Source organism: Typopeltis vanoorti, chromosome 6 (genome assembly GCF_054136105.1).
Source record: "Typopeltis vanoorti isolate ZY-2024b chromosome 6, IOZ_Tvanoo_1.0, whole genome shotgun sequence".
NCBI classification, from domain to species: domain Eukaryota; kingdom Metazoa; phylum Arthropoda; class Arachnida; order Uropygi; family Thelyphonidae; genus Typopeltis; species Typopeltis vanoorti.
In genome coordinates, this window is record NC_143554.1 from 10,557,539 (window position 1) to 10,584,350 (window position 26,812).

Genomic DNA, 26,812 nt, shown 5'->3' on the forward strand with positions numbered 1-26,812 from the left:
GTTATCTACATTCTCCTATATAACCCCCCCCCTGGATAATAACAGCAGCCATTTACATATTTAATCCTGTTGGCCTGTATCTTACACTAGATAGTCTTAAATGTTGATGTACTTCTACTCTTTTTAGCTTTAATTCTTCTGCCAGTATTAGGGAAACCCCTTCCCCCATCCTTTTCCTTCTGCCCTCTCTGAAGACACTATCCCTTGCATTCTATTCCTATGGCTATATCATCTTCAGTCAACCATGTCTCACTAATGTCTATAACTTTTGGCCAAGTGGTACTAACTAATGCATCAACCTTGTTTTGAATACTCCTGGCATTAGTATACATAAACTGCAAAACCTAATACTTTGTGTTACTTAGCCAACTAATGTAACCTGGCATGCAACATTTTGCATCATGTGATCAATCTCCCACTTACTGACCTCTAGGTTACCTAGCAATACTTCTGGCATTAGTATTAATGCAAAACCTAATACCTTGTATTACTTTGACTAAAGTTAACCCGGCGTGCTATATTTTGTCATGTGATCAATCTCTTGCTTGGTAACCTCTAGGTTGCCTGGACTCCACACCTACCTGAATCCATCCTAAACAGTCTAATTTCTCCTGACTTTGTTTCTGAACTCTCACTATAAATGAAAAGATTGTTTGGAGAACTTGTTTATATATACAGGGTGTTCGGGATAAATTTGACAGTTTCGTAAGGAAAAAGAAAATCTTCTTTGTATCTATTAAATTTAATGAATTGACAAAAAAACATTACAGGCAGAGTTAATTACAATACTATCAACAAGATTTACTCAAAATAACCACCATTAGCATCGATCACAGCTTCAATTCTGCTTCGGAACCTCGAACAAGCTGATGCTACAGTCTCCCTGGGAAGGGCCGCAAAAACTGTTTTAATTTTATCCATTAACTGGGCTTTTGTATTACTGGAAGTGCGATTGGTGTCTTTTTCAACTGCGCCCCATACAAAATAATCCATGGGGTTAAGGTCTGGGGAGTTTGGAGGCCAAACATTTGGACTGGTGAAGTCGTAGAAATTTTCAGACAACCATTTTTGACTTTTCTCAGAGGTGTGGCAAGGGGCCGAATCCTGCTGCCATACATACGGCCTACCATTGGCTACCCTTGTTATCCAGGGCTTGACTACAGTTAGCAACTCCACGAACAAAGCCCGAATTCCAATGCCAGGGTTCTTCAACACCTGTTCCTGCAGATTTGCGAGGAATTCTGCTGTACGAACGCAATCAGATCATCTGCTAGGGATCTTTCTTCTTGCTACATCCTCGTAGTCACCATTGCAAGTCTCTAGTTCATGCCTGATTGTTTTTACTGTATTCAGGGAGCATTGGGCAGCAGTCGTAATATCCTTATTTTGATGGCGGGCACGAATCATCATGATACAAGTTATTCTCTTCCATGATTCAGGTGGGTTCCAGCTATCCATCCTTTCTGACATCTTGTATATGAATGAAGAAGGGTCCAAACTTTTAAATGAAGAGAAGTGTGTGTTAATACATGTAACTTACGGAAAAATATAATTAATTATAAATATGTCAAATTTATCCCGAACACCCTGTATATTGATCCCATACACCAGAGGTCAAAGGACCTATAAGCACTGATGTGTTTATAGATCCTTATCACTGTCATGGCAACAGAATTTGTTCTGTTATTAGTATTAAGGTTACTCCCGAGGTCCCATGGAGTCCAAAGACTCATTATGAGAGATTGAAAACTTGCAGACGACAACAACTGTCATACCTTATCTTGAATACATTCAAATGTTGGAGTGCTCGCCACCACTCTAGCAATGCATTCCACTCAATCACCAAGCAAAAATATTCTTCTTTACTCATATGACCTTTGTACAGTTTCCATTCATGCATCAACCATTATCCTATGCAATAATTCCCCTGTATCTATTTCATAGGCTTCTCTCACCAACTTGCTTGTTTGTCTCCTCCTCCTCCTCCTACTCCTTTAATTTGCCAAGCTGTGCAAAACACATTCTCTCATTCTATCCTTATCTTCAGTATGAAGCCTAACCTTATACAGTGCAACTTTCTCTTCCTTATCCATACGTCGTTGTTCTATGCATTATAGCAGCAATTTTTTGGGTACCCTTTACAACTTCACAATGTGCCCCTGAACTTCACTTGCTGTCCACCAAGATCTCCGGATCTCTTGCCTCCTCTACTTCCTGAAGCAAAGTCCCTCCATATGGTAAACCTCATTCCTCTAACTCCTAATCTTCTCTAACCAAAGTGCATAACTTTGCATTTAGCAACATTGAACTGGTATCCCCCTATTCTTCAGCCCAGAGTGCCAGCATTATCCTAATTTAGTATCATCAGCAAACAACTGAACATCTCCTTTCATATCCTAAACTATGTCATGGATATATAAATTAAACAACAGAAGTCCCAGAATAGAATGCTGAAGTACCTCACTTGTCATCTTCCTTTTCACTACACTGCACCCTCATACATGACTAGCTAGCTTCTATCAGTCAATCGTTTCTGTAAACAAGCTACTAAATGGCTATCCATCCCCAACCTGCTCAGTTTCATCAGAAGCTTGTCATTGATACTCAATCAAATGCTTTAGGAAAATTCATATAAATCATGGTATAATCATCTCCTCACTCCAAACACTGGTCAGCTTATTCTAAAATGTAACCAATTCATCATAAAATATTAATAATGGAATCACTTACTTTAAATTGTCTTTATTTGTAAAATTTTCGGCTAAGTTTCATAGCCATTGTCAATGCAATGGCTATGAAACTTAGGAAATATAGGAAACTTATGACAATATAGGAAAACACAAAGAGAATTGCAGTTCAATTGAAAGCATGTGATATTATGTGCACTGTTGGCTGCCGAAGAATATCTCCTTCTGCATAAATAGATATACAAAATAAATTACAATAAAATAATTTAGTTAATAAATGATGTGGTGATATCCCATCCAGTCGTACAGCCTGAAATGGATATCACTACACATATTAGAGGAATGTGTAAATGTGTAAAAGAGCAGGCAGCTCCCATTATTTGGAACAGTCCCAGTCATCTCTTGTGTCACCACATGACAGATGTACACACTAGCCTATATTATGACACTACTGACTTGGATTCTTCCTTCATCATCATCATCATCATCAAATTCCTGCCATGTACCCTCAAGGGGTGTACAGGATATGACAGTACTACATGAAAAATTTACATCATTACTAACTTCCTATCTACAGTTTTCCTCCAAATCAGTCTGTTACTTGTCAAGACTCCAACATTATCAGATCTTATATTTCTATCGTCTAAGGCACTTTGTACCGTATCAATCCACCTATATCTTGGTCTTCCTCTGGGTCGTTTTCCTGCCAAACTGGCAGAGAACACTAGTTTTGCTAATCTTTCCTCTCCCATTCTATTTAAGTGACCATGCCACCTGAGATTAGCTCTGCTAACGCATTCCTGGATGCTGACAATGTCAAGTTCTTTCCTAATATCCTCATTTTTAATATGATATTGCCATTGATGCCATCTGTTCATGCCTCTAATCTTTCTCAGGACTCTCATATCTGCGGTCTCTAGTCTTTGGTCAAGTATTTTACATCTGACCCAGCTCTCAGATCCATAAGTTAAAACTGGTTTGAACACTGTCTTGTATACAGCTAATTTCGTATTCTGACTAATTTCTCTCTTATTCCATATGAATTTATTCAATTGACTTCCCACCATACCAGCTTTGCTGATTCTGTTGTCTATTTCTATATTTAATTTACCATCTTCATTAAAAATTGTGCCTAAGTAGCTGAAATGTTTTACTTGTTCCACAGGTTCTCCATTCACAACACAGTTGACATTTTCAATGATTCTGCCTATTTTCATTGTCTTTGTCTTTTTATTGCTAACCTTCATACCATATATCTATTACAACAGCTATTCAGTTTAGTCAGAGAATCTTGCAGACTTGTAGCGGATTTATTTAGAAGTATAACATCATCTGCATAAAGCAAAGAGCTGACATTAACATCTCCAATTTTGATATCAGGTTTAATACCACTTTCCTTCATAATGTGATCCATATAGATAATGAATAACAGAGGGGATACTGTACATCCTTGTCTCACACCAGATTTAAAATTAAACCATCTTCCTGTACTTACTTAAATTCTAACTGCTGACTTACAACTCAAATAAAGACTAAGTATTGTTTGATATAATGTCCCATTCACACCATATAACTGCAGCATATTGAATAGCTTCTCTCTTGGTACCTTGTCATATGCCTTTTCCAAATCGACAAAACTTAAATACAGATCTTTGTTATATTCCCATGCTTTCTCGACTATTTGTCGTAAAGTGAAGATCTGATCCTGACAGCCTCTATTTGGCCTGAATCCAGCTTTTCTTCCACAATTCTTCTCAACCATTTCTCAAGTATACTTGCATTGATCTTGCCAGGAACACTCAGTAGGGAAATACCTCTGTAATTCTCACATTCAGTTTTATTTCCCTTTTTATATATGGGTACTATGAGAGCTCTACTCCAATCATCGGGAATTCGTCCCTCAGTCCAGGCTTTCTGAACTATGCAGTGCAGCCACTGTAAGACTTTTATACCAGCATACTTCAGCATTTCTGGTCGAATACATCTACTCCTGCTGCCTTTCCACATTTCAAGCCTTTGATGGCTTTTTCTACTTCAAGTATGGATATGTATTCCTGACTGCATGCCTGGTCAGTGTTTTTTATCACTGTGCTGTCATCACTGCTTGTTTCATTTAGCAGTTTTTCAAAGTAATTACTCCTTACTTCAAGGATATCTTTTTCTCCTGTTTTCATGTCACCTTTATCATCTCTAATTCCTTTTACAGCACTCTTTCCTCCATTCCTAAGCTTCTTCAACAACCTCCAGAATATTTTGCCACCTTCTTGATATTTATTTTCTATATTCTTGCTAAAGTCCTCCCATGACTTTTGTTTAGCTAGTTTTACACACTGTTTAGCTTTCTTACATTTGTCTCTGTATTCTGTAAGAGTAAAAGCGGACTTATTTGCCAGGAACTTTTGATATGCTTTCTTCTTTTCCTTCACTGCCTCTTTAACTTCCTGTGTCCACCAGGGAGTTCTGATTTTTTTATCCTTGCACACAACCTCACCACATGCCTCTTTGGCAGAATCAATCAATGTTTTCTTCAGAGTTTGCCACTGAATCTCCAAGGTTTGATTCCTGTTCTCAAACTCTTTCATTTTCTTTTCAATAATCTCTCTGTATTTTAGTCTACAGTTCACATCCGAGAGCTGCTCAACTTTTATTCGCTTTAAAACTTTCTTACATGTTATTCTTTTCAATATGATATTCAATTTTATCCTGCTCAAGACTAAATAGTGATCACTTCCAATTTCAAATCCTCTGTACACTCTGGTGTCCTGCACCAGGGAGAAAACATCACTATCAACAATAACATAGTCAATGAGACTTTTCTTATTCCTAGCCTCTTCTCTCCATGTGAATTTGTGCACATTTTTATGTTGGAACATGGTGTTAGTAATAACCAGTCCATGTCCTGAGTAGAAATCCAACAGATATTTGCAATTATTATTAGCTTTGCTCTTTTCTCCATATTTTCCCTAAATATTTTTGTATGTCTCACAATCATTTCCTACTCTGCTATTTAGATCCCCAACAAGGACCAACTTTTCCTTTTTCATTGTGTCAGTTGCTTTTTCTAAAGCGTCAAAAAATACCTCCACTTCTACCTTAGTAGAACCTTCTGTGGGACCATAGGCACAAATAAGTCTCATTGTCCAGTTCCCCATTCTCATATTTGCCCACATTACTCTACTTGAGACTGACTGCCATTCAAGAAGATTAGCCTCGTATTTTGTGTTGAATACTATGGCTACTCCTTCTTTTCCTTGATTGTCATTGCCTGAATATAACATTTTGTATTTATTGCTCAGAAAGATCTCGCCAGTGTTGGTCTTTTTTGTTTCAGTCACCCCTATTATGTTGATCTGGTACTTATCTAATTCCTCAGCTAGTTCCATTTCTTTGCCATTCAGGCTTCTTACGTTGATAGTACCGATCTTTAACTCTGGTGATGTTGAGTTGGGATTTGTTTTCAGATTTGTTCCAGTAGCTGACTTTTCGCTGTTCGCCCTGGTTCCCTGGCAAAAACAATGGGGGCCTTGTTTAACCGGGCGACGCCCCAGCCGGCATGAAATTTTGTCATGTTGTGCCATCATTTTTTATTTTGGTTTAACCAATAAGAATACAATTTGGTCGGCTAAATCCCAAATTGCCAGCCCATCCTTGTTCGTTCAGTATCAAAGTAGATACCCAACAGGGTGCACCACGAGAAGGTGAGGATTGGACATTAGGTCAGAAGCCCTGGTCGGTTCTCCGCATTCCTTTAAAGGCTATGTGAAGGTCTCCTCTCAGTTATACAACTTTGACCCTTAAGCACCCCGGATTCTTCCTTATGCAGTGATATTATTTTTCCAAGTCAGTAGCGTTGTACTGTAGGCCAGTGTGTACATATCTTGTGTGATGATATGCTGCTTAGGGTACCATGTTCTGTATTTCTCATCCATAATGTCCTCTTTCTAAGAGAAGTTCCTACATGATTCATACATTTCATCCATATTTTTCACTGCTGCATATCAGTCAGTTTCTTTAATTTATAGTAGTCCCCTACTCTAATTCTCCAGATCTCTTCTTTCATGAAACTTACACATGCCTTGCCACTTCACACGTCAAAACTACTGTATAAGGGAGAATCCAAGTTAATAGTGTCATAAACACATGATCACTCTCCCCAATTGGTGGCATTGTAGTGACATCTTCTGTTATTATTGTATGAGATGATGATATTAAATCTGACACTTGGGTCCCATGTGTTGCTTCAACTACATGTTGCCTAAGATAGTTGTTTCTAAGTAGCTCATGGAAATCAGTCTCCTTATCTAACATTATTTCCTCTCAGTGCTCCTGTAATTAGTTGCCCATTATCACCTACCTGTTGCTCACCATTTTCCTCTGTATAAACACTTCAGAATCATCTTCCTTTGCATTCCTGACATGTAGCAATGTCTCACTGAATATGTGAAATTTGTGCTTACCTCAGATTAAATCCAAATAGCCCCAAAGCTATTATCGTTACTGCTTTTTTCAAGTTCCACAGTGAAAGTAGGACACAACTCTTCTAAAATCATCAATAATATCCCACCACTACCACCTGTTTTATGCTTCGTTTTTTCATTCTATTCCAGTGATTGCATCATCCTCAGTTAACCATGTCTCACTAATACCAATGATTTGTGCACTGACCAACTGTAACAAGGCCAGAAAGTTTGTCTTTATTCCTAATGCTCTGTACATTGGTTTATAAGCAGAATAACTTCCCCCATGTCATTAAAGTCCTTTGATGCTAGTGCTCCAATTGAGTCCATCCCTGCATCCGCCTCTTGTCTTCTTTTGTCCATTATCTCACAACAATTCTGGCATCTTACATTCACAGTCTAGTTTTTGTTTCCCTGATTTCCCAGTGTCATGCTACTGCATTTCCCTCAAATGCAGACCACCTACAGTGAAGAGCTCTCTCCTACCTTCCAATTTATCCTATACATCTACAATCTCAAGTCCTCTATTTGCACATTCTACCTATCATGCCATTTGTGATCATTGCTCTTCTCCTCAGTTCTACTAATATACCTTACCAGTACACTTACAATTCTCCTTTCCCACCTTTTCTCCTCACTGTCTCTAGCAGCACTCACAAATCCTGCACAACCTCATTCACACTTCTTCCTTGCAAATCATTTGTTCTAACCAACATAGTTACCTTCTCTCTGCATTTCCTCCCTTCTCCACAACTTCACTCACAGTTCCTATCATTTGTTTCTCTCAGGCATACCTGCTCAGACATGACACCTGCTCCATTTTTACATCTCCCACCATAGAATCCCCATTCATTCAACACTACTTTCCACCATTCCACTGTAATCATCCATCTTAGATTCATCTACCACTGACACCTTACTTCTTACACCTTCAACTATGAATTTCTTCTGTAAATGTCCTATCTCACCCTGCACACACATCTCAGTGTCTTCAACGTTACCACTTCTTTTCAAATATCCTCACGTGTCCATAGCTTTTATGTTAGCTTCTTTACCATTCTCAATAATTCTTCTACCATTCAATTGCCTTTTGCATCTTCCTCTGTCTTACTGCACCCTGCAGTGTCATTTACAACATTCACAATATCTGTACTACATTAACTATTCCCTGCTTTTGCTATGCTACTTGTTCTCCTCATGGATAATTTCCTGAGGCAAGGTAGTTTTTCTGATAAGATGTTTATATTGAAGTCCACAGAGGTAGCACAAGAATATTTTTCTTTCCAACTTATGGAAGGAGAATTATTTGAGAAGATATTAGTTTTGAGTAGGATGTTCTTATTTTGGAACTGATTGAGTCAAATGTAGTAGAAATCCAAAATTGTTAATTTTGGATTTCTACTACATTTTGTTTCTTTGTTTTGTGTTAGAAGACCTTTAACATTTTTTTTTTTTCTTTTTAAAATTTCTCTCTCTCTCTCTCTCTCTCTCCACCCACCCACCCACACACACACAATCAAAAGTTTATCCCTTATGAAATCTTTTTGAACAAATTTTATATAATTAATTATTTATTATTATTATGTGATACCTCCAGGAAGTAAAAAGACTCATCGTGGGAGGGCACGCACTACTCTACTTCGCTAAATACATCTAATCCTCTCCAACTACGACACTACTACCATATTTGTATATTTTTTTATATTATTATATTATATTTTGTATATTATTATATTTGTTCTGTATTATATTTTTTATTCTGTTCTTTTTTTTGTATTACATTTCTCTTGTCTTATTTATGAGACTAAGACAAGTGAATGTAATATGAAGTGTACATTTTGGGGAAAACCAGTGGTCTTTTAAAGTAAATCAGTATAGATACCTGAATTTCTTTATGGTAACTAATACCAAAATAATGCTAGTGTTATGATTATTTTTAGGTGCAGAAACAACACACATACATAAAGAAAAAATATAAATAGATATACCCACACATGTTTAACAATACCATTTATGTAAGTTTTGCAATTTGCAGTCTGAATACAAGATTTTTAGAACATTGCCAAGATACTAATTTTCTTATCCCTGACTGCTTAAAACAAAATACCAGAAAGAAGGGGAAAAAAAAAAAAAAAAAAAAAAAAAAAAAAATTAGTGCCACAGAAACAGCATTGCATGCAAAACATTAGCAACATATTGCCTGATATTGAGAGTCATTATAATAGATTTTCAGAAAAATTAATTACAGTTATGTCTTTGTGCTAAACAATTTAATTTTGTTATCAAATTTTTAATCGGCTATAAATTAAAGATGCCAAGAAATTCTTGATTTAATCCTTTATCCAAGTGTAAGCAAACGAAGTTTGCACCTGAAGTATTTTCAGGATTGGGCAACTCATATATAGAAGCTAATTACTTGCTTTAGTATCCCATAATGCAAAGCACATATTCTTTTGGACATATATAATATAATGCTGTGTATTATATGAAGGGTACTACCCAGACCAGTTTCAACCATTATTGGGGTCTCATCAGTGGGAGCTAGACCCAGAGGTGATACCAAGGTTGAAGTAATGCAGAAGTCATATTTTCATATACAAGTAACCAAAAGTGTCACAGCTTATTATTAAAATACTCTGGATTAGAGATAGTTGTTGGAAGTTTTCTCACTTGGTTATACTATAAATTAAAGATGCCAAGAAATTATATTCTTGGTTTAATAGGCTAGATTTTCGATTTCATTTGAAATTGCAAGGTTCAGTGAAACAGCACTTGATGGTCACATTATAATCCACACTAAGCCTCTGTAGATCAGTTGGTATTGACAGTATCCCTTCGTTGAAAAGACTTGGATTCAGTGTATGTGTGGACTTAAGTGCTGGTTTACACTTGCACTAAAATTTAAAGGAATGAATACAGCATAAAAAGAAATAATTACATAGCAGGTTTAATTATTCCGATATATCTCCCTGTCATAGAGACATCCTCTGAAATGTAATTTTAATAATTACAATATTAAAATTGTAATAACACACAAAAACAAACACGAAACAAAAAGCGGAAGAAATTAGACTAAAGCCTAAAGTCCTACGAGGGAATGCCCTCTATGGGTGCTGTTGGGTGAGGAGGAGGCCTAAGAATTAGTTTCCCAAATCTTGAGAAGTTTAACACAACCATATTAATTAAGATGAGGCTGGATTTTTCATATCTGCTGCTGATTCTAAAGAGTCTTTCAAGTTTGTAATTGCTGTGGTGAAGCATAATAGTTCTGTTCTATCTGATCCTTTGCAAAGTATCCAGGGTCATCTAGACTGACCATAGTAGTGGCAGTGAATATTTTTTGTGTTCATCCAGACAGATGTTCGCAGATATCCCAGTTTGACCATAATATGATAAGTTGCAAGAACAAGGAACTTTGTAAATGCCTGGAACAGAGAGTGGAGAATGGAAGCCAGCTTCAGATGAGACTTGAAAGAAGTGATGAGATACATACATACATTTTGCATGGGTTGGATTTGTGCAAATAGAAAGATAAAAACAGAAAAAAATGAATGTATATACTAAAACTAGATACTAAAAATCACAAATTTAAGTTCAGATTGTCTCTAATCCATTGGACTGCGTTCGGGATAGCCTGGAACAGGTCCGTCAATGTGCCTTTAAAACTCTACAGTGGGAAGTCTTAGATAACATGACTGACTGTCTGTTGATCAGCACCACAGGCACGTGTTGGGGATTGACGCAAGCCCAACTTGTACATCATGGTAGTGCATCTGACATGGCTTGTCCTCAGGTGGTTGAGTGTGCTCCATTGTCATCTGGGCAGGTCAAAGCCAGTGACTTCTGTTGTGGGATCTGTAATGAGGTGTCCATTTTTTTTATTGTTTAAAGTAAGCCAGCAATTCTTCCATTCAGTTTCAGGAGAATATGTATCTCATTGCTGAGTTTTCCAAATCAGGTTGCGGGACTTTAAGCAAATAGGTGGTAGATTTTGGAGGTCCTCATGGATGGGTAAGTTGTTATTTCCCATACATTTTATTTGCTCTCTGTTAGCAGCAGCTTTCCTCCTTATGTTTGGTGGGTATGATTTAGAGAGTGTTGGTAGCTACTCAACAGGTCTAGACTTTATGCAACCCGTGATGATTCTCGTGGCATCGTTAAGTTGCACGTCAACCTTGCTGACATGATGACTCAAATACCATTCTGCACAAGAGTACACTAGGGCATGGGCATCATATTTTAAACTCTTGGCACCTGCCTCCCAGCCTGAACACACAAGCTTCCTGATAATTAATATTCCTAGTTTTTAATTTTTGGCAGACATATTCCAGGTGTTTTCTGAAGGTTAAAGAGCAATCTAAGGTGACTCAGAGATATTTTGGGTTGGGGTTGTGCTTCAAAGTTTTTCCTTTGAATGAGACCTTCAGCTGTTTATCAGCTTGATGACTGTTCAAGTAAAATGTGCAAATTTCAGTTTTAGAGGGATTTGGGCAGAGACGCCATTTGGTGTAGTAGTTGTACAGAACTTAAAGGTCAGAGCTGAGCACAGTCTGGGCCTCTTTCAGGTGTTTTATCTGAGTTGTCGACGTCAGATCATCTGTGTATGCAAACTTTTGAGAGGAGGTTTGTGGCATGTCGACCTGGTTGGCCGAGTGGTTAGCATATCCAGTTAATAGGCTGTGGGTTCGAATCCCGCTGTGGGTTTGGATGTTTGTGATTGTCTGTGAAAATAGTAGTAGTGGTGGTGGTGGGTGGTAGATGGCATTGGTGTAGTTGCGGTTCGTTGATGGATTGAGTGGTGGAGATGGAGGGTTGTAGAGCAGGTGCCCTCCTTTGATGAGTCTTTGGACTCCCTGGAGGTGTCAAGTAATAATAATAATAATAATAATAATAATAATGCCACTCCTTGTAATGCACCTGGGCGATGTCTTCGGCAGCTAAACTTTCATGACTATTGGTAGTCGAACCTGTCACTTTTTTTGACCCCACAGCTAATATGTGCAAATTGAAAGGAAACTGTAATAACAGGAAGAAATGAAGCAGACCTTTCTGAAAAAGTGCAGAGATTATTTCTTTAAATTCTGGCTATTTTTTCTGAAGGACCTCAGATGTCGGAAATAGTAATGGCATTACCGTAGTCTGTATGTTGAGAGGGATGTAAGAAGATTGGAGGGACAGATATTTTGTAGATCTTTTTGGCATTATAACCATTGGACAGAAAATTTGCTGAATAAAGGCAAGTTCGGCTGTAAGGGAAGCCTGGATAGAACAGAGGTTGGAGGCTCTGACAAGGTTTAATGACAACTTTTTGCCTGATAAGGGGATGATGGGTAAATTTATGTATGACCTGTGTGGGTTTCCTGTAAACTGAGAAATATTCCTACCAGAAACTTTTTTTTACCCTGCAAAAACAGGCAGACTGGATAGAAGAATACACACACCAAATTAATAGATATAATACTCTGACCTCAGTCTTAGTTGCCTTGGCCATAATTCCAAACAACTGCAAAATCTCTCCATCCTCCATGTAATTTACGTTGGTGTGTGTGTTTGTACGTGTAGCATATAGAGTTTTGTAATTACTAATCATACCCAATATGAAATATTGGGCATAAGTTTATTAACAGTACTACATTAAGTAATATCACTCTTAGGAGTTATTACTATTTCCAGCTAATGCATCCATTTCTAGGGATGAGTTTGTTCCTTACTCATCATCTTCATGACAGTGCTGTAGATATTCAGGACATTGGTTAGCAGCTGTATTGTCACTGACTCATGCATGCACAAAACAGTATGGTATGAATCCATTAGAAGATCGAGATGTTGTAAGATTGTTGCTTTCCTAACTTATTTTAATCAGTACAATCAACTGTATGACCTGATAAGAAATATCTTTTTCATTATACATATGTAAACGCTTCTAACTTATATTTGGAAGTGTTTACAACAAATATTATATTGTTACAGGACATTACTTAGCTGACATGTAAATTGTTTTAGATGTATGATCCACATCATTATTAACAGGATTTTCATTATATAACTCATTTTTGATTATTTATTTGCAGAAATGCAGCAACATTAGCAGAACCACAAAAGTATGGTTGCCCGAAGCCCAGTGTGAACTTTGTTCTTTTACCCAGCCAGAGTTCAGCCTTTTATCCTCTTTGTAAAAATTGTGTGTCATCATCTTCTGAAGAGATTAGCACTGATCACACATCCCCTACTGCTCATTCGTCAAGCAGTGAGAGACTTCAATGAACCAATGTTTGCATAATTGTTGTGGTCTGCACAAAAAATGTTACTTCTGGATAACATGTACAGCACATGGTTAGTAGCCAATAAGTAGACTGGATGTGAAATCATCATCCTACTGTGCCTAATTTTTGGTGCAGAAGAACAAATTTTTGGGACATTGCTCTCCTATCACCAGAAGGGGTTTGGATATGTTGTTAGAATAGAAGTAATGAAACCTATATTAAAATCACAGTTAATTTCTTCTTTTTTCCAAGTAAGAGTTATTTTTTGTATAATATTGTTTCCGTAACTTTACTAAATATTTAAGAATATGATTATTTCAAAGAATCGTTAATTGAGTTGTAAATATACAAAATGTTTTGTTAACTTTATTAAATATTTTAAATGCAATTTTTTCACAAAAAGAGCAATCTACTAATTAAAGTATAGTGTAATTCAGGTTTATTTTAAGTTTCTACATAACTTTTATATAGAAAGTTATGTTTATTCTTCATATTTCTTTGAAGTAAAAGAAAACATCTACCTACATTTAAACTGTATGAATATTTATGCTCCTATTTTAGTAGGAGAGTTGTGTTCCAAGTATTTTTGTACCTGTTGTGGTGATTTGTGCCTCATTGTTAGTATAAATTAATAAAGAGAGCTGATGATAGTTAACAACACAAGAAACCTGAAGTTACAGATTTTTAAGGGATATTCATGATGATTGAGCTTTATAGTGTGCCTATCTACCTTTGAAATTAGATAAAGGAGAATTTGGCGGATGTGTGTTTGGGTGGGATGGGGGGAAGCTTCTACAGACCGAATGTGGTACATGAGACTCATTATGTTAAATCCATATTTATGTGAATTATAACAGACCTATGTTTACAAATGGGGGGGAGAGGTACTGTATTAATAACATTGATGAAAATGTATTAAGCAGCATATGGCATTTGCATAGAAAAATGTGTGATTTACAGCCTTATAGTCAATTATGTTGATTGCATTGAATTGTTAAAAAAAAAAAAAAAAAAAAAAGTTCGTTAGTTTGCCTTTGCCCAAAAAGAAGAGAACATGCATAGCTCAAGTAAGATGTTCCTTTAATGAAATTATTAATAGATTAGATGGATGGGGGTGAAAACTATGATTGTTGTTACTCCAAAATTTGAAGGTCAATTGCAGTAGAATTGAAGAATATCTATGTGATAATATACAGGGTATTTCCTAAAAGCATGACAGATTACCAGTATATTTAAAGCCAGTGTAAAGATAGTAAATAATTTACAAAACCAAGTGTCAAGATTTTGTTCCAAGTGCTGCAAGTTACTGATTTCATACTTCTACTAACACAGCAGATCTCCAACCTGTATTCAAATTCCTGCCATGTGCGTGTAACATATTCACATTCACTGATGTGATATCTTGCATATGCATTCTTTCAGTTCATTTACTTTTCTTAGTAGTGGAATGTAAACCCATTCCTTGACCTTCCCATCTCTTCTCCTCCTCCTCCTCTCTCAACTCATGCGCATGAGCACGCACACACACACACACAGGATAATGGCGAGACATTAACATTATCTCACATTGGTCCTGCTCTTCAGACTCGGCTGTTTTGTTGATGCAGCATCATTTTATGGCTTGAGTGCAAACTGCTTCTTTAGCAGGGAATTTGGTATTTCTGCTTGCCATGTGATATGTGATTTGTTACTACTTGTAAAGTGGCATTGGAGATCCAAATATTAGTAATCAGTCAGTGCTTCACAAACCACTATCTTTAGGTAATATGATTAGTAATAAAAGTAAATGTCTTCATCACTTTTATTCTGAAGAATAGTTGCTTTCTTCAGGTAATGAAGTATGCATTTTACAGGAAATTAACTGGTTTGAATTTCATTATAAACAAAGTCTGTAACTAATTTTAAATGTTATATTTCTGAGATAGATTCAATTACTTTAAAGAATTCTAACTTAAAATAATGGTAACCAAATATGACGTATGTTTTTAGAAGAAATTGAAAAAAATAATAATGATACTAATGCAGTAGAATTGAAAGAGAAGTGCATTTAGATGGCTCATTCCAAATTTTCACAGTTGTACCTATTTTGCTTGTATTGGAAACAATAGTCTACTTGCATATAACCTTTTTACTTATTTACTCAGTTATTTTATTGAAAATACTTGACTGTCAAAATGAGGAAAAGGTTAATGTGAGTAAACCTAAATTACATGAACATATTATTCAGTGCTAATATAGAAATCATCAGTATAAGTTGTATAAAATAGCATGTACACACACTCACATACATAAATAATCTACTTAAATAATATAAGTATTTCAAATTTCTTCTACTTCTCCACATTTCCTCTGTGTAGAGTAGTATTAAAGGAATGGAGTGAGTCTGAAGTTTCATTTTAGATTATGGATAAAATCTGTATTTGCATTTTTTTTTTTTTCTCTTATATTTAAAACAGTGCATGAAAAGTAGGTTGTCATGCTGATCTAATTTAGAGCCATTGTGAATGCGAGTAAAATAACTGGACCAAAAAAAAAAAATGATGGTTCAGTTATTTTACTTAAAATCTACAAAAGAATGTCTGCATTTTAAATGCAGATGTTTGAAAAAATACAGTAGTAACAAATATGGTGAATGACAATTTGTAGTGACTGACAGTTGCTGCATCATTTCTAATTTTGCATTTTAGCTCTTGTAGTGAATTCACTTTATCCTGTATGTAACTTCCCATAGATTCAAAATCTAAGGATATAATGTGAGGACTCTGAAAATTTGCAGTTTTTCTATCCAGCTATTAGTCAGTAAGTGCAGACCAGACCAGACTTAAGTTTTTTTAAAATCATTATACCACTGCATGATTTTTAGTTGTGCATTAGCCTGTCAGCTTTGTATAAATTCTTATAACCCATAAATTTGACTGAAATTTCATTGACTGTAACCTCAAAACACAATTTTTGTTCATATATTACCATTTTTATATCTACTGATTAGAATGGGATGGGAACACATTTGCACAAAACTTTAGTTTGTTTTATGTTAATCCTACACTATTCCAGAGGTTATAGACATTGTTTGATCCTCAGCCCATGGCACTAATGTGAAAAACGTGCTATGGAGCAAGTTTTTCATATTATCTGAAATAGTTCCATGTGTCACCAAACATAGAACTTCTTAGTCATTTCAGTCAGCAGGTGATAGTATTACACCAAGTAATAAAATGCATCTGCTACCTAAAGACATTCATAAATATTTGTGAAGGCATTGGAATGCAAGCTGACATCCTATTGGAGGAGAGCAAAAGCATTTCCATCTGACTAGCCAGATTAGTGGACAGCTGTATTAGGTCAAGTAGCTGTTAGTAATTTGGTTTGAAAAATATTTGCATTTAAAATGTTTGCATTCGTTGTAAAAACCCTATATGTATTTATTCCTGTGTGTGTGTGTGGGGGGGGGGGGGTCTGAAAAGTTCTCGGGCCTAAAAATGAAAAAAACAAATTTATAATTTCAAAATTATTTTGATTTTTCAACATAATCTCCCTTAAGATTAATATATTTATTCCAGCAATGCTCCAGTGCCATTATCCCGTCCCTATAGTGGTTCTCAGTAAGATCTACAACCCTCTACAGTTGCAATCGCCTCTGCATTCGAAGTAAAATGATGACCAACGAGGAAGATTTAGTTTTGGGAAGAGATAGAATTCAGAGGGAGCCAAATCTGGAATAGGCTGGATGTTCCAACAATTCATAGTGCAGATCCCTTAATTTTCCCACTGCCAAAACACTTGTGGGCAGGTACATTGTCCTGATGAAAGATGATTTTTTCTCTTCTGGAAACCAGGTCTCTTCTCATGAATTCTTTCATCTAGTCTGGTTAAAAGATCGGAATAATATTCCCCAGTTATTGTTTTACCCTTTTCAAGATAATTAATAAATAAAATGCCTTTATCATCCCAAAACACCGATGCCATGACCTTTCCTGCTGATGGCACCGACTTTGCCTTATTTCTTCTTTGACAGTGAACAACCGCTTCTGTCCACTGTTTTGACTGCTGTTTGGATCCTGGTGTGTAATGTTGAATCCAAGTCTCATCCATAGTAATAAATCGACGCACAAAATCAATTTTATTCTTGTTAAAATGCTCCAAGCACTATTCAGAGATTTTCACTTGAGTGCGTTTTTGATCTGCTGTGAGCAAGCGTGGCACCCATCTTGCGCAAAGCTTTTTCATTTGCAATTCTTCATGCAAAATATATCCCACACATCCTTTTGAAATGCCTATAGTCTCAGTAATTTTACGCAATTTGACTCCTGGTCATCCAATATTGATCAAGTGCACCATATCGTGAACTTGATCAATGATTTCTATTTTGTGAAGAACGTTCATTTTTTGGATGTTCTTCACATGGATCATCTTCAAGGCTGGTATGGCCACGTTTAAACTCGGCAGCCCATTTCTTAATTGTTGAAGGAGAAGAGTGCCCATAAACTTTTATAAACTTCGAATGAATTTCTTTTGGTGTTAAACCTACTTTTATAGAAGAATTTTATAACTGCATGATACTCAATTTTATCCATTTCAAGGGATACAGACAACACTTTTGCTTCAGACAGCTGTATAAAACAAACTGCTTTGTAGAACGAATTGCAATTTCACACGGAGGCTTATGACATGTACTAACTTAGAAAAAAAAATCTTGCCGATAGTATTGCCATCTATGGTTGAGGCCAAGAACTTTTCAAACCACCCTTGTATCTATCCATTCATTTTTTTCTAAACCCTGTATATATTTCATTCCTGTTTCATGTATACATGAAAGCAGTCAAAGGTAGGCTGTTTTTCCTAGAAATTTCATGCCTTTGCTTGCTTTTGATTTATTGTGTACTTTTGATAAATTCCTTTGTCTTCTCAACACTATGAGTGATGCAATATCTCTTTCTAACCTTCTGATTTCTGAAGGAAAAAAAAATCCACAGTTTATGCTTTGAACTAGTGCAGTAGTTTATTTTCTCTTTTAAGTACTATGGTCAAAGCTTAGTATTGTTTGTTTTTGTTCTTTTTGGATTTACAGCTGAAACAACTTCGGTGATTAAGTTATGTCTGTAAATTGCATATATTCCATTCTACTGGTTGGTTTATCTGTTTTGTAGGATGAAAACCAGAGCTTTCATTAGGGGCAAAAACCTGCCTCGATATGAAACCAGCTAATGCTTTCAAATGAAAATACCCTTAAAAATGGTACTTTGAATCCCTGGATGGGATTAAAATCCATCTTTTCAACCGAGTATCATTCATTATTTCTTTACAATATTAATACTATCGAATGCAGTACTAAATTTACTGTTGGCACTACTGCTAGCTTAATGGATTTTTTACAACACTCAAAAAGAATTAAAATAGACTTTAATACTTCCTATATTTCGTCCTAGTCACTAGGACATCTACGGGAATTACAAAAAAGATTTCGAAAAACGAGCCATAGACTCAGCCCCACTCAAACCTTCTATCTGGCTAAGATATGTAGATGATGTGTTCTCTATTTGGCCTCATGGCCCAGACACGTTAGACTCCTTCCTCAGTCATCTCAATAGTCTACATCCAAGAATCCAGTTCACTATGGAAAAGGAAAAGAACAATTGTTTGCCCTTCCTAGACACCTTAGTCACACGCCTGCCTAATGATACACTTACCTTCACCGTATACAGAAAACCCACACACACAGGCAGATACATTCACAAACTCTCCCACCACCACCCCTCTCAACAATATGGCATTATTAAAACTCTTACCAAGAGAGCCCACAATCTTTGTTCCAGTGGAACTGCCCTCACTAATGAGCTTAACCACATACACAGCACTTTCCTTTCCAATGGCTACAGCGATCACAGTATCAAAAAAATAATCAACTCCTCCCCCATTCCCCTTCCTTCTCGTCAACAAGATTTTAAAAATGCCATCACCATACCCTACATCCGTGGCACATCTGAAAAAATAGCCAAGATACTAAAACAATACAATCTACACACAGCATATAAGCCCCACCGCAAACTGGCTACCCTTATCCGTTCTACGAAAGATCAGCTCCCTCCTCTCTCTCTCTGCCTGGAGTTTACAAAGTACCCTGTTCCTGTAAGCTGGCGTACTTTGGACAGACAGGCAGATCAGCATCCATCCGTCTAGAGGAACACAAGTCTTACATCTTCAAACACAACTATGGCCATTCAGGCTTGGCTGACCATGTTTTGGACACCACCCACAGAGTATCATGGAAGAAAACCACCATGCTCCACCACAGCAAATTCAAGAAAGAGAGACTTTTCTTAGAAGCAGCAGCAGCTCTCAAAAACCAACCAAATCTCAATAAATATGGGTGCATTAAGCTTCCGAAGATTTGGGAAACACTCATCACCAGAGTTCCCACCTTACATTCCAGGCCACCTACGACTGCCCTTAGAGGGCGCTCTACCTAGATAGGACTTTAGTGTCACCCACGTGGTTGGGCTTAGTATTGTTTGTTATTTGTGCATATGTTACATTAATTTTTTTGTAATCCCCGTAGATGTCCTAGTGACTAGGACGAAATATAGGAAGTATTAAAGTCTATTTTAATTCTTTTTGAGTGTTGTAAAAAATCCATTAAGCCTCCAACATGATGTCCTCACAGCACTTAAGCCTCTTCACACGTACTACTGCTAGCATTGCACATTAACATAGAGTGAATAAGCAGTAGCAAGTTAATTTTGGTCAGTTTTATATTATATAGGAAAGGATATTAAAAGGATCTTTTCCTCAATGATCATTAAATATATATGACAGTGATTCAGTGGGGATATTTGTGCTAAAATAAACATGGAAGAAGTATGGGCATTATTGCATGTTTCATAATAGGGTTAAGAAAGATTATTATTTTTAATATCTGGCATCATTGGGGTCAAAGAAATCATTGTGGGAGGTCCATAAGATGGGGAGAAAGCAAGTTGAAAATAATGAATACAACCAGAAGAAGAAATGGAATTAGAAATAAGTGTTTAAAATCCTACTGAAAAATTTAGGTCAGTTTTGTTTAGTGGGGGGGGGGGGGGGAACGCTATGATATTTTCTGTTTCAATGGTAAGTTATGTTAACTGATGGATCTGAATTGTTTTTGGTCTTGTATTCATTAGCTTAGTTGTGCTGTGAAATTCCAATCAGGTTTTTTTTTTTTTTAATCTCGCACATGCGCACACACACACACAGTGTGTTGTTAACCTATAACTTGTTAACATTGTATTAGAATATGTGTAGGTTGTAGTTTTTAGGAACAGATAGGGAAAAAGTGTAAGCATATAATTTGCTTCATTCACCTAATTATGGCTATGTTCCACTTCATCATGTTGATTTTTAGGAAATACAGTTGAGAATGGGCTGATCCAAGAAATGGAAAAGATGGGGATAATTACAAGAAAGAAAAATTGACTTAGTAAAATGAGAATTGAACTGTGATTGAATATGTATTACATCTAATAGCTTAACAGAAAACAGAATTATAATTCAGAAGAACTGAAAATGTCTATACATGAAAATCATGCAACAGAAGTTGAGATTCTAATGCTGATTTTAAAAAAATCAATTAGCGATTGTGGAATTACCGATGTCTTTCTTTACATTTTATGTATTTGCTCCCTTTAGACTAGTTTTTCTGATTTTAGAAGTGTTATTGCAAAGTTATGGAAATAGTAATATGTATTAGGACAGATTTGAAATTTGTTAAAAAGTTAAATAAAAAAAGTTAAATTAATGGTTCTTCAGAAGAAAAATTATGCTCTCTGTGTATGTGAAATAGAGAATTTTTTGTGGATGTTGAGGGTAGATGAAGTGCATTTTGAGAAAGATGAGACGTTAAGGTTACTTCATACAGAAAAATTGGGATATTATAGATGACTGAGTATGATTGAAACTTAATTTTAAAACTTGACTATTTTACAATAGTCATAGAAAAACATTACAGGTGTATTTGTGAATGTTAACTTCATCAAATGAGAAAGAGAAAAATAACCATCAGCAAAACAGTATGGGATTGCAGCCAGCAGAAGAATATCAGTAGCATATTAAAAAAATACTTGTGAAATAGCCCTTCGTTGTTAATACTAACCGTGACAGACAATAGTTTCATAAAACGATTTAAAATAAAACTGCTTATTTGTAAATTAAATATAATCTCAAAAAAAGAAGTTACTCAATTTATAGCATACTTACTGGCCTGAGTAACTATCTGGATTGCAGCCAATAGATGTGGTTCAAATCTTTCCGTTCTATGAATATCTTTAAATGATTCCCACCACTTGATGTGTCATTGCCAGCTTGCATGCTAATGGGCTGAAGTAGTTTATGAAGACTAGTTGTCTCTAGACAGGGTTTCTAAATTATTTAATCTGCAGTCCACTCATTAACATGAGTGGAATAGATTTCCAACTTTTCCAGGTGAGATTATTCCAAAATAAATAAATAAATAAAATTGAGGCATGTTAACTAAATAAAAAATCAATTGGAATTTTTTTTTTTTTTATTGAAGAAAAGAGCCCAAAAGGCTTTGTCATAACATCTAAAACTATTGAAATAAAAGAAAGCAAATATCTAAATATAAAATAGATTTTATATTTAAATATATCTATTTTATAGCCAAGTAGGCAAGCAATGTTTGCCTTTGAAACTAAATTTTTTTTTCAAATGATTTAGAGCTTATGAAAATGCAACTTCAGCATTGCCTTGATATTACAAACTCTTCCCAGGAGCCTGTATATATTCACCATGTGTTAGTGCTTTAAATTAAGGGTTTCACTGGCCTAATAGTTGTTTCAAACTGTTGGTTCTCAGTGGAATACACAGAAATACTCTTAAATGTTTGAAAGTTATGTAAAGTCATGTTTTAAAGTTATGTATTTTTCATAAATTAACTCTTGATTGGTGTATAAATCATTCTATGAATAAAAGAACACAAGACATTTATTTATTCACAGAGTTCTTAAAATAAAGGTAATTCAAACTATATTGTTTCTATAATTTATGTAGAATGATTCAAACATTGGACTGTATCATATAGCAAACACTTAAATATTGATTATTTTTCATTATATATATTTTTAATTGTGGTATCTCAAAGCATCATATAAGAATTAAATAAAGCCCTCAACAAGTTGCTCGAAAATATAATTCCAGAAATATACTATAGAAGGATATAATCTTTTGTAAAACTATTCAATTCTTTGGAGGGAAGGGGGAGAAAAAACCTACACCCTCATTACATGGAATATGATAGCAAAACCTGTATGTTCATGATACATCTGATTTATTTATATAGCACTTTGGCTATTAAGACTACTACATAAATAAATTTTTTATCTCTTTTAAATTAGCAGAAATACCCTAAAGCACATCAGAAATACATGTGCTACCATCATTTTGAGATGTCTACCTACACAAAAGTTGACAATGTTCCACATTTACATAACAGTTGATGGAACTATGCTACTTAGAACCATATACAAATCTGAGGTTATTTTTGAAGTCAGGCGAAATTAGTGAAACGCTCTTAAGTATGACTACGTCACTTTATGCAAAAAAAAAAAAAAAAAAAAAAAAAAAGGAGGAGGTTTATTCTGAGAACTTTAGCTGAGTTGTTATAGGCAGCCTATACAAAAGTCCTAGAGAACATGCACTAGAAATTTAGTTTTGCTTTTTCCATTGCAGTTTGAATTTTAAAGTAAATTGTTAATTACTTTCTGATTAGTGTTTTTGTGCTTCAAGGATGCTAATTTATATTCTTCCCCTCTGCAATGTTGTTAGTTTAATATTGTAAAAAAAAAATATATATATATATTGGAAACTACAGGTGTAGCTTGCAAACTACATTGCAGAATCCATTTTAAATAGTATTAGCATTTGAGTTATTTCAACTGCTTACAGCTGGTAAAGTGTACTTGAAACCTGTTACAGTGATTACATTCTCATGTTAGCTCTGATGTCTGATCAGAAAGGTGTAATTAGAATCATCTAATTACTCTACCTTTTTTTTCTACATTTGTGCATGTGTGTCCATGCATGCTGATCTTAAGTTATTATGCCAATAGTGGTAAACATTAATTTTATGTTACAATTTGGCAGTAAGAGAACACTGATATATGATATGCATTATTTCTTTCATCACAAAGAAATTAACTATCTGACAAGAATGAATTTTTTAAAAACGCTAGCCTAGTGTGAACTACCTATAATGTGAAGTCTGGCATGAAATTAACCTATCACTGTAGATAGGCACTAAAGTATAACATATCTAAAATAGAAATGGGATGAAATTCATTCACTCTTTTATAATCTAAATGTTGTCCATCTCAATGAAGGATGTTGGATTTTCATATACTTAATTTATGGACAACAAACATCATTATCGTAAGCTTGCTTACTATAACAAACTGCTGATAGTACTGACTAAAGTGTTGACAAGTATACAGTGCTATTTGAAAGGAAATGAACTGTAACTATTTTTGTGCTCCCTGTGAGTTGATAAGTGTGAGAATCAACTGTATGGACCACTTGAGATGATCTTTTGATTTGTATTAATTTCTTTTTAAGTGTTTTGTCATGTACAAAACACAAGAGATGAAGGTTTTAATTTTTCTGAAAGATAAATTGCAGTTTTCTATACAAGCTGGTAATGATATATGTGGAACAGTATGAACAGTGAGACTTGATTTTCACTATATATAGCAACCATTACTATAACAAAATCATTCACTATAATAAACTGTCTCAACTACAGTCCTATGGATATAATACTATTTTTAGAGAAATTCATTATTACTGTAGTGAATTTCTATGCTCAAAGAAGTTTGTTATAGCAAACAATCTGTATCCCTACAAATCTGTTATATGAGTGTTGACTGTATATTATGGCAGCAAAAAAAAAAAAAAAAAAGGGGTAGGGTGGGGGGGATTGTACCAAAATGTGTTGTTTTTCTAGAATAGCAAAGGAAAGTAGATGGCACTGCATGCAAATATCCTTGTTTTCTGAATAGGAAAATTTCATAACTGAATGTGGTTGCAATGGAAATGGATGTTTTATCTTATGCACCACACACACACACATGTAGAACATCACAAATGACAAGATTCGGTGATGTAGAAAGTACCCCTTACATGATAAATGAATTTCATTACACAAATCATTACCCCTTCATCACTTATTCCTGAATGAAAATTAAACAGAAAAAAAAAATAGTAAAGGTGCATAGAATTAAGGATTATTTCCCATAAAGGAGATAAATATAAGCCATCAGACCCATTATAATCAGGTTGATTTAATGCCTCACACCTTTCTTTGTAAAGCCTTTCCATAAGAGGCTTACTGCTATGTTTGGACATAGTACGTCTATATGACAAACTGCAAGTGCAAGGAATCTTGTAGACACTAGAGAAGTCTATTGAGTGAAGTTTGTCTTTCAAAAAGATAGACATTTTTTGGACAGGATGAAATGGTACTTGAATATTAAATAGCCTGAGCTATTTAAGACAATTCATCATGCCCACATTTGTCTTATTCGCAAGAAAAGTGTCCAGCATGCCAAGGAAGGCAAAATCAGATTATGAGAAGAATCCAGCCAAGCAGGCCAAAGGAAATCCCGAAGAGTTGTTGATGGTCACGAGGTGACATATGTTCAGATATCCTGATATTAGCAGTCCTGCCTGTTTGGCCATAGTAAGACAGTTTACAACTACAAGGGACCTGGAGTTTACCAGGTCTCTCCCAAGGACCAGCCACTAGAGGAAGTGGCTGGTCCTTGGGAGAGCAGATAAGAGATGCCAATTTTTGATATGGTTTGTAACAAGTTGTCAAGTCATATTTTTTTAAGATTTTTGTTAACTTTTCAGAAGTACCACGAATATAAGGAATAGTGACAGATTTAGAGTAGGTCTTGTTGTGGAGGGGGGGGTTAACTGGTTTTTAATATTTTTTGGATTTTATGGGGGTTGTATCCATTGGCTACAAAGGTGTTAAGAATATGAATAAGTTCAGTAATAAGGGCATTGTCCTGTTATATAGGGTTTTTATAATCCCATATTGTTGGGAGGGGGGGATGTGTGAACGCTGGAGAATGTATCTACCTGTATGTGTAGGTTTTCTGTAAACTGAGTAAGCCAGGATCCATTAGGCTGGTGTGTAATCAGAGTATCTAGGAAAGGGAGACTGTTATTGTTTTCTTTTTCTAAGGTAAACTGGATCCTGGGGTGTTGATTGTTTAGGTGTGAAAGGAAGTTTTCGAGTGTGTCTAGGCCATGCGGCCAAATAGCGAACACATCATCTACATAACGTAGCCAAACAATAGGTTTAAGTGGGGCAGAGTTTAAGGCTTTTTCTTCGAAGGTCTCCATAAAGAAGTTGGCCAGAGGTGGGGTGAGTGGAGAACCCATGGCAGTACCCTCTATTTGTTTGTAGAATTTTCCTTGCCAAAGTAATATAGCCTGAGTTCATGGTGAACTGAAATAGGGCTGAGATATCAGAAGAAAATTTGCCTTGGATGAGGTCCAAAGTATCTTTGAGTGGGACATTGGTGAATAAGGAGGAGAAGCCAAAACTGACCATTATGTCAGTGTGTTGGAGTGAGAGGTTTTCTATACTGGCTTTAAAGTGGGCTGAATTTTTAATGTTTGAAGGTGTGTTGCCAGTATATTGTGTGAGCACTTTGGCTAAATGTTTAGCTAGTTTGTATGTGGGGGAATTGATGCCGTCCACAATGGGACGTAATGGCACATTCTGAATTTATGGATTTTTGGAAGTCCATATATTCTGGGGGGGTCTAGAGTTAAAAGGTTTTAGTTTATTAGTAATTTTCATAGGCCAAGAAGTAACCTTCTTAAGGAGCCTATGGAATGTTCTGATTTGGGATCTGATAGGATCATATTCTACAGGGGGGGGGGTAAGTAGACCTATCTAATAGTAAGGAGGAAAGCTTACCTGTGTAGTCGGTTTTGTTTAGAACTACAGTGGCATTTCCCTTATCCGCTTTAGTAATTATAGGCTTCAAGGCTCCTTAAGAAGGTTACTTTTTGGCCTGTGAAAATTACAAATAAACTAAAACCTTTTAACTCTAGACCCCCCAGAATATATGGACTTCCAAAAATCCATAAATCCAAAAATTCAGAATGTGCCATTACGTCCCATTGTGGATGGCATCAATTCCCCCACATACAAACTAGCCAAACATTTAGCCAAAGTGCTCACACAATATACTGGCAACACACCTTCAAACATTAAAAATTCAGCCCACTTTAAAGCCAGTATAGAAAACCTCTCACTCCAACATACTGACATAATGGTCAGTTTTGGCTTCTCCTCCTTATTCACCAATGTCCCACTCAAAGATACTTTGGACCT

At 35.8% G+C, this 26,812-nt stretch overlaps 1 protein-coding gene across 7 annotated transcripts in view; it reads left to right on the forward strand.

The window, feature by feature from the left end:
• Positions 1-26,812, forward strand: part of LOC150105279 (glucocorticoid-induced transcript 1 protein-like) — a 454,175-nt gene that overhangs the window by 344,546 nt on the left and 82,817 nt on the right. For 6 of the 7 annotated variants that reach the window (XR_016548433.1, XR_016548434.1, XR_016548438.1 and 3 more), the window contains exon 8: positions 13,216-13,658. Coding sequence is in view for 1 of the 7 variants with exons in the window: in XM_090394062.1 (XP_090250188.1) it covers positions 13,216-13,408 (193 nt within the window). In the remaining 6 variants the exon portion in view is untranslated. Of the gene's footprint in view, positions 1-13,215; positions 13,663-26,812 lie in introns of those variants that run through there. The other variant, XM_090394062.1, reaches the window with a different exon arrangement.